The sequence below is a fragment of the Canis lupus genome, chromosome 4, assembly GCF_011100685.1.
Source record: "Canis lupus familiaris isolate Mischka breed German Shepherd chromosome 4, alternate assembly UU_Cfam_GSD_1.0, whole genome shotgun sequence".
Classification (NCBI taxonomy): Eukaryota; Metazoa; Chordata; class Mammalia; order Carnivora; family Canidae; genus Canis; species Canis lupus.
In genome coordinates, this window is record NC_049225.1 from 20,149,848 (window position 1) to 20,162,877 (window position 13,030).

Sequence of the window (13,030 nt, forward strand, 5' to 3'; positions counted from 1 at the left end):
GTTTTATTATTATAATTCTTTCTTCTGAGAACTGAATGGAAAAGCATTCCAGAAATAGACATGGAACATCCATATCGCACAGCCCTACACTAGGGCCTTGAGGATACGTAGAAAAGAACAGAGCAGTCTTATTCTTGCATTGCTTATAGTGGAGTGGTGTTTTTCCCCTTTAAAATATTTCACATTTTGACACTTTTGTCCAGACCAGGCTTTTCAATAGGCAATTTCATACACAAAATCCTTTCAGAGTCACCCAAAAGGGGTCCCTTCCCAAAACAAGTGCTGCCTTTCCCAGCTCCATGATCTAAAATTTCTTAGCCAGGGAGTTCTTCCTCCATCTTGTATATGCAAATACTCTTTGGAGACAGAATACTTTATCTGGCAGGTACAATGTAGTGGGAATAAATTAATCAGATCATTTTCTAAAAGTGGCTGTTGAAAGCTGAGAGTAGAAATGTTTGGGAAGGGGAACAGAGAGAACAGAGAGAAGGAAGACCAATGGCTCAGAAAAAGTACAGAGAGGCACCAAAACCAAACTTTGCTTCTCCATCATTTAGGATACTTGGCAGCAAGTGAAGAAGACCTAACTAAAAGTGGCTTAAGCATTAGGGAAGTGTATTTTCTCACATAGCAAGATGTCCTGAGAACTGTCTTGAGATTAGATGATTTAGTATGTCTACGATCATTGGGAGGCAAGCCTTTTTTTCATTTCCCATTCCACTGTCTTCAGGCTTAGGCTTGTATTACCCATCTACCCAAGACAGTTGCCACAGTTCTGAGTCTTGCATGCAGACAGAACAGTGCAGAGGCAAAATTAGGGAACGAAACTCTTTTATTCTCTTCAAAGAGCAAGGAAAACTTTCTCATGATCTCCCCAAGAGACTTTCCCTCCTATTTCATTGACTGAAATTGTGTGGTGCATGCCATCACTTCACAAAAATAGAGCTTAGCATGACCAATCATGATTCACCACCTGAGACTGGGAGATGCCAAGTTGCTTTGAAGAATGTGATCCCCCCCAAGGAGGGTGGACAAAATGAGAATTCTATTAGGAAGGAGGAAGGAGGATGAAGAGCTATGGAGCAGGTACTCAACACCACCTGCCGTGGCTGCCTGTCCAGTCTTCCCAGAAGCTGGGCAACTAATTCAATTCAGTTATAATGAAAGCAGTGAGATACCAAGTCCCTCCTAATCCAACTATGCTTTTGTTAACTTTGTTTTTAGTGTCAGGTCCACTGAGTGATAATTGATAGTTTATTCTACTGTTCTATACTTCTCTTCCTTAGCTGTTAAGGAGTATCTAACTATAATAATTTTAGGGAATAATCATGTGGTTCAATCTGAGAATCAATATTTCTTGCCCAGTTTTAAATTGTGGCCTTCATTTAAAATTACCTCAGCGCAAAAGTTCCCCATGGACATAATGAGAGACCTAGACTTAAAAATATTTTATTAATCCTTTTATTTTGCACAAATCTCCTTTTGCTTAAACTCCTAACTTGTTTTTGTGAATTGTAAGTTTACTGTTTCTCAGTTCTATTTTTGTCATCTGGATTGCTGACATAAAAACAAAATAATCTGGGAATTCACAATATATTAAGATATAATATTATTGTAAAATCCTCTTGTCAATAGTCAATGTGGAGTTTTCTGTTCTACATTCTTTGATTCATTTAGCCTATTCATCAGTCAATCCAATCAGATAATTGTTTGGACTAAGTATTTTCAATCAACTAATAGAATCAACTTCTTATATTGACTTTTGTAGAATCATCGTCTGATATCAGTAAATTTTTTAATTTCATTTCCCAATTTAAGTCAGTAACCATTCTGTTATACTGATATTTAGAGGAGATTTGTACTTTGGTCATTGCTGAGGTGTTTGCAGAAGATTCTGGGTGCTTCACATGTACTGCAAGCAACAAATACGGCACAGTATCAAGCATTGCCCAGCTTGATGTAAGAGGTAAGGGTTCGGGGCAGCCCGGGTGGCTCAGCGGTTTGGCACCACCTTCAGCCCAGGATGTGATCCTAGAGACTCGGGATCGAGTCCCGCATTAGGCTCCCTGCGTGGAGCCTGCTTCTCCCTCTGCCTGTGTCTCTGACTCTCTCTCTGTGTCTTTCATGAATAAATAAATAAAATCTTTAAAAAAAAAAGAGGTAAGGGTGCCTGAAAGCCCAGAACAGTTTAGACTAGGGAACAATATCCAATTTTCAATTTCTTATTATGTTTATGACCACCACCATCACCCATTATCCTGCTGTTATCTATTATATTCCCTAAGAAAACATATCCTTGGTCTTTTATAAATTTCTCATATTCTTTCCAAAATGGTACTTAGATTTTTAGTTTAGTGGGGGTTTTTTTGTTTTGTTTTTTGGTTTTTTGGTTGTTTTTTTTTTTATCCTCATCATTCTTTAATGCCCCAGATTATGGTTACAGTTTTTGACAAATATTCTCCCATCAGCATACTCATCTGATTTGGATACATGCCCCAGCTCACAGTTATAATCTTCTCTGGATCTTCTTGAATAAGGCTAACAGCTCAGGTCCTATTGTTGTCCTTTCAGGAAATGAAGACCTCAGAAATAATGGGTCTCTTCACTCAGCCAATTCCACCACCAACCTGGCTGTTATTGAGCAACAACCATCCCCACCCAACCCAGAGCCTCCTTCTGTGGAACAACCACCTAAACCCAAACTCGAAGGAGTTCTGGTGAACCACAATGAGCCCCGGTCCAGTTCAAGGATTGGGCTCCGTGTGCACTTCAACCTGCCTGAAGATGACAAAGGAAGTGAAGCTTCTTCTGAGGGTGGCATGGTGACCACCAGCCAGACCAGGCCTGATTCTTTCCCGGAGAGATTCAATGGACAGGCAGCAAAAATCCCTGAGCCTTCGTCACCTGTCAAAGAACCCCCTCCAGTTCTGGCCAAACCCAAACTGTAAGTAAAAATTAGAATGGATGACCAAGGGTACCCGTGAGCTTCACTGAATCTGCCCTTAAAAGTAATGTGCCTGAATGGGACACCTGGGTGGTTCAGTTGGTTAAGCATCCAGGTCTTGATCTCAGGGTTGTGGGTTCAAGCCCTGCATCAGCCTCCATGCAGGGCATGAAGCCTATTTTAAAAAGGGGGGGAGCTAAAAAAGTGAATTACAGAATGAGAAAATACAATTTAAATGCTTTGCAAACCATAAATCCTTACATCGATGCTAATATACTATCACTACCATCCTTACTGTTAAATATTCTACCTCTGAATATTTATATCAGCTGCCCTAAACTAGCTGATAAAGATGTTTGTCTAACATTAGAGGCTCCAGCTGAAGCACTTCTACACTCTTCTTATAAAACCCTTTCTTGCATCTAATAATCCATATAGTCTGTAATTTTATTTTTATGCTTCTAATTTGTGCTTTAAGTGAAGCTTTTGTAGTCATGGTGGAAGAGATATTTAGTACTTTTTCGACTATTTTTTGCTATTGCTAGATAGACTATAGTAGCCACAGTAGGTTTTGTATAATATAATGGGGATGAAAGAATGGGGAGTCAAAATTTTCAGACTCACTTTGGGGCCTGATGTGGTGTCACCCTAACCCGCTAGAGAGCCTCCATTAGATGCAATGTTTAATGTTCATCCCTAATAATGCAAACACAGAACATGATACTACTACTGTTCTGTTTGATTCGCACGTCAAAATTATGAAAAATTATATTTATAATCACATAAACCTTTAAATGTCAACATTAAAATCTATAGTAACAGTACTCCCATCATTTGTTTCTCAGTGCAGAACACAAGATGTTCATTGGAAGCAAGTCATGTCGTTTAGTTTTATATTCTTCTCACTACCACATAAGACAAAATCCTGGGCACATAATTAAAAACATGCCTCTTGGAAAACCACGTCCAAAAATGTCTCTGTCCCCTGAAAGTTCTGCTGGTCTTACTTTAGTAGAAATCTACTAAAGTAAAAAGAGGGAAGAAATTATTGTAGGGAAATAGGCAGGAATGTGGACCAAAAGGCAGCCATGCCCTGCCTAGAGAAGGATAACCCAAGCCTGTCCACCACTCAATTCTCTGCCTTGAGCACCTCCTTCTTCTTTGCATATCCTCTCCGCTCCTCCCCCTTAGAAGACTCATCAGTTCACACCTGGTCCATCATGGCCTGTCCCATTCTATGATTTGTGTCAAGTTCTACTGCTAATTAAATCATTCATAGGAGCTCAATTCCAAATACCAGTTGGGCAGCCTGGGCAGGTACAGAGGATTTATGTGTGGAGGAAAGAAGAGTCAAATGGACTAAATCAGAACTGTGAAGGGCCATGGGGTGAGGGGTGGGAGCATTTATCAGAAAAGGGAGTTTTGAGAACAGGAAATCCAAAACCATTTCTTCAGGAACTGCCTTCTTTCTTTGTAGGGCCTCCTATTACCCAGGGACTATTAGGAATGTCAGTTAGGATTAGGTTTAGCTTCATGTTGCAGAAAACCCAGACAAATGGTGGGTTAAACACATGAGGGTTTTCCTCTTAAATAAAGGAATTAGGGGGATCCCTGGGTGGCTCAGCGGTTTAGCGCCTGCCTTCAACCCAGGGCCTGATCCTGGAGACCCAGGATCGAATCCCATATCAGGCTCCCTGCATGGAGCCTGCTTCTCTCTGCCTGTGTCTCTGCCTCTCTCTCTCTCTCTCTCTCTCTCTCTCTCTGTGTGTTTGTCTCATGAATAAATAAATAAAATATTTAAAAATAAATAAATAAAATAAATAAATAAATAAATAAATAAATAAATAAAAATAGAGGAATTAGGCAGTCTGGGGCTGTTATAGTGGCTCCACAGGACTAACAACCTTGTCTCCTGTCTTTCTGCTCTGCCACCTTCAGTATTGGCTTCTTCTCCAGGTCCCCTCGTGGTCAGCATGGCTGATAGTGGTCAGGATGGCTGATAGTGGTCTGATGTCAGACTCCTTTTAGGGAGTCTTCTTAGGTCTTACCCAAAAATCTTGTGCTTGTGACTCAACTTAGTCACATGGTATACTAACTGCAAAGGAGACGAGGAAGTGTAGTCTTTGGCTGCATATGTTGCCTCCATGAATAAAATCAAGTCTTTTACAAATGGAAGAATTAAGCAGTCAGCCAACAGTAACTGCCACATTAGACTTTCAATGAATATAATAATTCTTGCTACTAAATTATGTAGTGACACCCTCTACAAATCCCAGTCCTCTGCACTATATAATTCTTTAATCTTTTTTTGCCTTCCTAAAGTTTTCTCTTAATTGTGTGTATATAGGTTTGTATTAGTAGAGGAATAAATATATTTGTACATGTGCACACATACACTCACGAGTCCTTTGGGGACCCATCTACAGCATTTTCTTACTAGTTTTGACCTCACTGGTTTTAATCTTTTAGGTTTTGCATTAAAATGTATTGACTCTAGGAATAATCTTGAGGATACGATTTTCTGCTTGTTCCTTCAATTTGCCATTTATACAGAAAATAGACATAGTTCTTACAGATCCTAAAACTGCAAGAGAAAGAGAAACTGTCATTTTTAAACATTGTATCATCCAAGCCTAGATAATTCAGACTTTGAGATTTTCAACTTGAATTCAAGCTGTCTAGAGCAGTGATTCTTCATCCTAGCTACATTCTCTAATAAAATGTAGAGCTTTTAAAAAAATATTTATGCCTTCCATCCCAACTAAATCAGAATCCTTCCACAGATTATTTTAATATTCAGCCATTTTGGAAACTACTGGTCTAAAGTTGGAAAGTCTGGGATACAACCCTTTATCATTCCACCCCACCCCATACAAACACCCCTCCACACCCAACAGAAAACAATAACTAACATTTAAAGTGAGGAAAATGTCAGACAAAAATCAGAATGTACTGGGAAAGCCTATGTTTTGGGGACAAGTGTTTCTTTAGAGTAGTGGTTCTCAGTCCCAGATGCCTGAGAAAACCACCTAGAGCCTTGCTATTCATAGCATGGGCATCCCCTGGGAGCTTGATAGAAATGCAGACTCATGTCCCACTCCAGACTTGAATCAGAAATAGGGGTGGGGCTGGGTGAACAAAATCTGCATTTCAACAGCCCTGCAGAGGCTTCTGAGGCTCACTAAAGTTTAAGAACCACTGACCTACTTTTTAAAAGATAGTAATAACTAAGCCTGGATGTTTTCCCGGGCCAACTGACTCTCTGAGCAAACAAACCTCAATTATTGAGGTTTGTTTGTCTTTTACGCTCTGTGGGTGATTCTAGTGTGTAGCCAGCATGGTAGCCACTGTTAAAACCACAGCTAAAAGCCAAGTGCAGAGACATGTTTACTCAGAATTAGTTATCCTAATCAGTGATGTGCTGGCAGATGTTTTAACAACGGGTGGAGACGGGGAAGCCCATAGCATTTGCCAATTTTCTCCCACCGTGTTCTATTTCAAGCTGTTAAAGAAAGGTCATTAACTGGGAATTGGAATGAGATGTGCACAGTCGGCTCTCTAGAGCAGTCCAGAACGGGCTCCAGCACACACTGCCCCAAATTTTTGTTGCCAAAATTGCTTTCAAAAATACTTGATACTTGATCCCAAGTTTGTTTTGTTGTTTGATCATTAAGCCTGTTTTATTTCAACAGTTCAAAATCCCTAAGAAATTACTTTGTATCTCAGAAACCACAAGAGGCATCCTTATAATTTGGAAACTCTAATTTTCATTCTTAGAAATCTTGAAATTAATATTTGTAGTTTAGAAACTAAAAAGTAAAAGAGCCACCATTTATTGATTACTTATATGTGGTAGGCAATTTATCAATTTTCACAACAGTGTTGAGACGTTAGTTATTCTTATTTTATTTATGAGGGAATTGGGTCAGAAAAAGTGTAGAAGCTACCCAAAGCCACACAGATAATGAGTGGCAGAGCCAGGATTAGGACCTAAGTCTGTCTGTCTGTAGAAACCATATTCTTGAGCATTATGCTTAAATTATGTGTGTGGCAATGGACAAGATATATTCAGGTAACCCAAGAGAGATGATAAATCTGCCTGGGTAATGATGTCAACTTGAAAACTGATAAAAGAAACCTTGGGTATAAACCTGATTTCAGATATCCTCATGACAACAAGAAAAGAGCAGCTGAGCTTATAACAATTTATGATAGGCAGTTACTTTGAATTAGAGATGTTACTCAGGATTTTAGAACTGGTAGCCGTTGTAATTAATTTTCTCTTCCTTTCTTCTTTCATTGCAGTAGATAAGTTCCACATGTTATCTGTAAATAACCAGTGGTTATTTATGTCATATGTATGTATAATAAGATTTTTGAGTCCTGAATAGCTTGTACTATCTCATGCATATTCATATCTCCTACACAGCCTATCAAAGTAAACACAGAAGATTCAATAAAAGTTTGTCGAGTAATGGAATTGACACCCAATGTAATGAATAAGAGAATCCAAACAACTGTTTTAAATCCCTTCTGAAACAAGACTAATAAAATGAGAGGGGGAAAAAACAACCTTGTTCAAACAAAAAGAGACATTATTTCCAAGTGAATTCTTCCAGAAACTCAGATAATCAAAACAATTTGACACTGTATCTCATATATCATTATGTTTAAGACTTGTGACCCTCTATAATCCAATGTATTGCATTGGATGATAAGGGCTAATGTGCCTTGGGAAGCCTTACTTAAAGTAAAAAGCTAGTTCTTAGTTTTTATTCAGTGAGAACTAAAGGAAACAAGAATCAATCAATACCAAATGACTTCCTGCCCCCTTTTATCATCCTTATCTTTCTAAGCTTACTTACTTGTCATATACTACTTTTTCTGTTTCCCTAAGCACAATAAAACATTTCTGCAAAATCATTCATGTAAACTACTCTATGCAGAGATGTCCTGAAAACCATATAGCATTATTTTCTGGCTATAGCAATCACAGAATGTGACCTGACAAATATGAAATCCATTAAAATCTAAAGATTTCTGTATTTTCATTCTATTGACTAAGTTAACACAGAAACAATACTAATTGTATATATTTTTATTTTTCTAAGGATAATCTAACAAAGTTATTTCTGTTTCTCTTGGTCGCTGAATCTTTCCTCTATGATGAAACTAAAAGGTTTAATTAATTTTTAATTATATCACTTTATTCTCTCAGCTTAAAACTTCTAAAAAGGAGAGAGAGATAAGAAAGTTACTATACCAAGTGGCTAACACTTCTGAATTCTTAGTTTAACTCAAAACAAGAATTTTCATAGATGAGTAGAATGATTGCAGCCATTTGACAGCAAATAGGGTCTGTTTGTGAAGTTACTTTTCCATATATTGTGTATCAGAAATGTTACTGAAAGAAAGGAAAAAGATCTTAAACTCCAAGAATTCAGAAAAATCAACGTTTGGAGAACCTCCTGATTCAACTTTATTATCACTGGTGTTGTTGACCTTCCTGATGCTATAAAAATACTGAACTTTTCATTTTTAATAGATCTCATGTTCAGCAGATCACCTATGTTACAGCAGCAATCCAAAGAATGTAAAGCTGTGGTAGATTTGAAACACCAGTCTTCCTTGTGGAATTTCCTGTTGTTATTCATTTGAGGGTAAATACTTCTAAACAGCAAAGTTTAGCAGCCCTGATGACTTTATGCGTATAAGATTTTTAGAGATTTTCATTTTCCATTTTCTTTCTTAAGAAATAATTAACCAGGGGCACTTAGGTTGAGTGTCCAACACTTGATTTTGGCTCAACCTCCACTCGGGCTTGCTCCCTCTTTAGTGGAGTCTCCTCTCCCTCTCCTTCTTCCTTCTGCCCCTCCCCACTGTGGTTGCTTGCTCTTTCTCTCTCAAATAAATAAACAAATCTTAAAAAAAATAATTAACCATTTTATTAAGATAAATAGATTGTAGGCAAATCATATAATGTTTCTGCAACTCAGCTTCCTACGAAAGAAAAAAGTACTTCCAGCTTTTCTTCTTTCCCCTTAGGAACAATTAAAGTCTAAGGCAATGTTTCTTTTCTTTTCTTTTCTTTCCTTTTCTTTTTTCTTTTCTTTTGTTTTCTTTTTTAATTTTTAAAAATTTTTTGAAATTTAAATTCAATTTGCCAACATGTAACACCCAGCGCTCATCACATCACATGTAAGGCAATGTTTCTAACTAGGGTGGCCATATAATCTACCATTCAAACCCTGATATTTTTTAAAGTAAAAGAGCATTATTAATAATTATGCCAGGAAAACAGGCATAAACCAAGACTCGAGGATGTATTGGGACATATGATCACCTTATCTATAATGCTTTGTTGTTGAGAGAGGATTAGAAACACCAAGACACATCCAGCAGTTTTATTAAGGTTTGCTTTAAAATGAGGCAGAATGGGGGCACCTGGTGGCTTAGTTGGTTAAGCATCTGCCTTCAGCTCAGATTGTGATCTCAAATCTCAATCTCAGGGTCCTAGGATTGAGCCTGGTGTCGGGCTCCCCACTCAGTGGTGAAACTCTTTTTTAAACTCTTTTTTAAAATAAATAAATAAATTGAAGCAGAATGAAGAATACAACACACTCAGTTACTTATGTCGCTGCCTTCTGTCCCAAAGCTGAGATACAGTTTGCTCCTACCAGAACTTTAGGCACTCCCAACAGAGGAGCATTGTTTCAATTTCTTTTCCTAACTTATAAACACTCTAGAATTGGGCTGCCATGTTGTAGGGTCACAACACAAAGAATATAATGTAAACGATGCCTTTTGGAGCTGTGCGTTATGAGGGCTTTTCCCCTTTTCCTCACAAACAGATTTAGAAAGGAGAAACAGCTCACAAAGAATTGATGAGCTCCTTCCTGGCAACTCTGGTTGTGTGTTCTGAGTCAGCATAAAGTTATAAATAGCCTGTATACACATTTTATTTTTAAGATTTTATTTATTTATTCATGAGAGACACAGAGGCAGAGACAGAGGCAGAGGCAGATGGAGAAGCAGGTTCCCTATGGGGAGCCCTATGCAGGACTCGATCCCAGGACTCCGGGATCATGCCCTGAGTGGAAGGTAGACGCTCAACCACTGAGCCAGGTGGCACCCAGGTGCCCCTACACATTTTCTGATGAGTGAGGTCAAGGGTGACAGATTTCCCTTCTTTCTCTCCCCACTCTCGTGTGCAGTGATTCCAGTCAGCTGCAACAGCTTCACAACCAAGTCTTACTGGAACAACAGCAGTTGCAAAACCCGTCTCCTTCATCTCCTAAGGAGTTTCCTTTCCACATGAGCGTTTTGAACTCCACTGCTTCCCCGGCGGTGACAGCGTCCGGCAAGCAGGTGAAGGCCCCACCGGCACAGACATTCAGCCTGGCCCGGCCCAAGCATTTCTTCCCTTCTCCAAGTGCCACCGCAGCAGCAGCAAGCGCGTCCCCTTCCAGCTCTCCAGTGTTCACCCTGAGCGGCACACCTCAAACCATTCAGAGGACAGTGAGCAAAGAGAGCCTCTTACTTTCTCACCCCTCCATGCAAACCAAATCTTTGGGAGGAGCGTCCATCCAAAGCGAGCCACCCCCTCCGGCTCCCATAGAGCCAGCACAACCACCACTCACATTTGCTGTCTCCAGTGGAAACCAGTTTCAGCCTCGCTGTGTTTCCCCAGCTCCAGTCTCTCCTACCAGCCGGATTCAGAACCCGGTGGCTTTCCTCAGCTCGGTCCTGCCTTCTCTCCCTGCCATCCCGCCCACTAATGCCATGGGGCTGCCCAGAAGTGCACCATCTGTGTAAGTGTCATTAAGATCTCTGAAGTAAAAGATGTCACTTAAGAAAGGACCTATGCCTAGAATAGCTTCATCTGGGACAGGACTCTCATTGAGTGGATTCCTAGATAACCCTCATAGACACTAAACGGATTTTGAACACTTTAGAGCAAAGGGCATGATTACTTTAAATCATTTTCAATAACTTAAATACTGAAAACCCCTCTACAAACACAGATTCTCTGTGCAGTGCTCAACGTTGGGGCCTAAGTGCCTGATGACTCCTGGTATCTGACTGCCATTTCAGCCACCCTGATTCCTAGGCTTTCGGGTACTGGCAAGGGCTTTTCATGGGTGTGTCAGCTGTGACTTTATTTTACAGGCCATCCCAGGGACTAATGAAGAAAAACACAAAGTCTCCCCAACCAGTGAATGATGATTACATTCGTGAAACTAAGAATGCAGTGATTCTAGACTTGGGGAAAAAAATGAATTTCAGTGATGTCAGATCAAACCAGCAGGTAAGATTGTTGGGCTCAAATGGTTTATTGGAATTTCAATACAAGAAATACAATTTCACTTAATTCAGTCCTTGGATGGTTGGGCCACCAGACCTCAGTGAGGCTGACCCTGCAGTGTTAGAAGATAGAGCATAGATTAACCAAAGGTCATACAGGAAACTCACCTACATGGATCTACCGTTCTTGATTACTCCAGTAGTTAATTCAATGTAACTGTTTATATGTTTTTATGTAGGATGAAATATGTTAAGGAAAGAGAGATTAGATAGTCTGTTGGCCATTCCAGCAACCCTCAGCTCAGTATTGACAAACACCATCACATCTTTGATATATTTCAATGTATGAGAAGATCTAGATTGAAATTAACTCTAGGGTTCCACGCTGTCCTTTATTTGACTTCTACAATCTAAGGTGCTAGAGGTCTATTCACCAGTTCCTTTCAATCTTTACATTCAACATCAGTTGAATCATGTAAAATAGCCATTAGTCAATATCCTGTGGTTCAACCCACACAACTCTTTGCTCACTAGTGAGTGTTCACACTGAAGGAGAGAAAGAAAAGCCATAAGTGAGCATCAAATTAAAAAAAAATAGACTATTTTGTTATTTGAGCTATTTACTTTTACATTTCATAACATGATTATTTTTAAAAATGTATTACTTTTTAATAACCAAACTCTTGATTTATTTCCCAAGGTGGAAACTGATAAAATCTAATTTGAAACATAACACAATATTTCAGTCAAAAGTATATGCCAAATATTGTAGAATTTGTAGCATAAGTAATCCCTGGAAACAAGGCTCCAGATTTTCCTGACCATATGCTGTTTTCCTTAGTGTTTCTGTCCTTTACCTCCAGTGGAGCCATGGATATACAGTATTTTACAACTGTGCTGTATGTTGGGCAATTTTTACTAAGTAGATTCTTTTGAAAATGTGCTGCTTAAAATCTTTTTCAGTTTGACTTTAAATTATTGAATCGAAGAAGAACAGTTAAACTCGCTATAATTGAGTACTTTTTCCTGTATTGTTTCACCAAATTACATATGTTTCTGGGAGGCAAATGCCAAGGCAACTATTCTTCTCTCTTCCATCTTCTAAACGGAGAAATGGAGGCACAGTTGTCAAACTGTCAGTGTTAGAACTAAAGCTGGAGGCCTGGTCTCCAGGACACCACATTTTCCCTGCAACTATGCAGCCTTTTACAGTTTTATGGCAATTACCTGTAAGCCCCATAAATGTTGCTCTGTCTGATGCAGATTTGCTTTCCTGTAACACTGTCATCACATATGTGGTTGTTAATCCTTCTAAGTGTCACTGAAATCGGAGCTGTGTTCAGCCTATGTCTTTTATAACTCAGAGAGGGAGCAATTAAAAGCCTGTAAAAATGATACCAGGTGGGATCCCTGGGTGGCGCAGCAGTTTGGCGCCTGCCTTTGGCCCAGGGCACGATCCTGGAGACCCAGGATCGAATCCCACATCGGGCTCCTGGTGCATGGAGTCTGCTTCTCCCTCTGCCTATGTCTCTGCCTCTCTCTCTCTCTCTGTGACTATCATAAAAAAATTTAAAAAAATGATACCAGGTCAGCACACAAGCTGTTTGATTTTACTTTTATAGTTACTCTGTAGGTAGATCCATGCTAATCTGCTGTCCAACTCCAGCAAAGTAGGGTTTTTCTCCTAATTACCTGAAACGTGAGCATATGTAAACATGAACTTCTATGAATTGAATGTCATAATCCTGATAGAGCTCATTATTAAGCTTCCATCATGAATTA

General features: G+C 39.3%; 1 protein-coding gene across 6 annotated transcripts in view; it reads left to right on the forward strand.

Moving 5' to 3' along the window:
• Positions 1-13,030, forward strand: part of MYPN (myopalladin) — a 110,080-nt gene that overhangs the window by 67,980 nt on the left and 29,070 nt on the right. For all 6 annotated transcript variants that reach the window (XM_038534108.1, XM_038534106.1, XM_038534105.1 and 3 more), the window contains 4 exons: positions 1,850-1,966; positions 2,572-2,944; positions 10,159-10,755; positions 11,114-11,252. In XM_038534108.1, the coding sequence (XP_038390036.1) occupies positions 1,850-1,966; positions 2,572-2,944; positions 10,159-10,755; positions 11,114-11,252 (1,226 nt within the window). The remainder of the gene's footprint in view (positions 1-1,849; positions 1,967-2,571; positions 2,945-10,158; positions 10,756-11,113; positions 11,253-13,030) is intronic.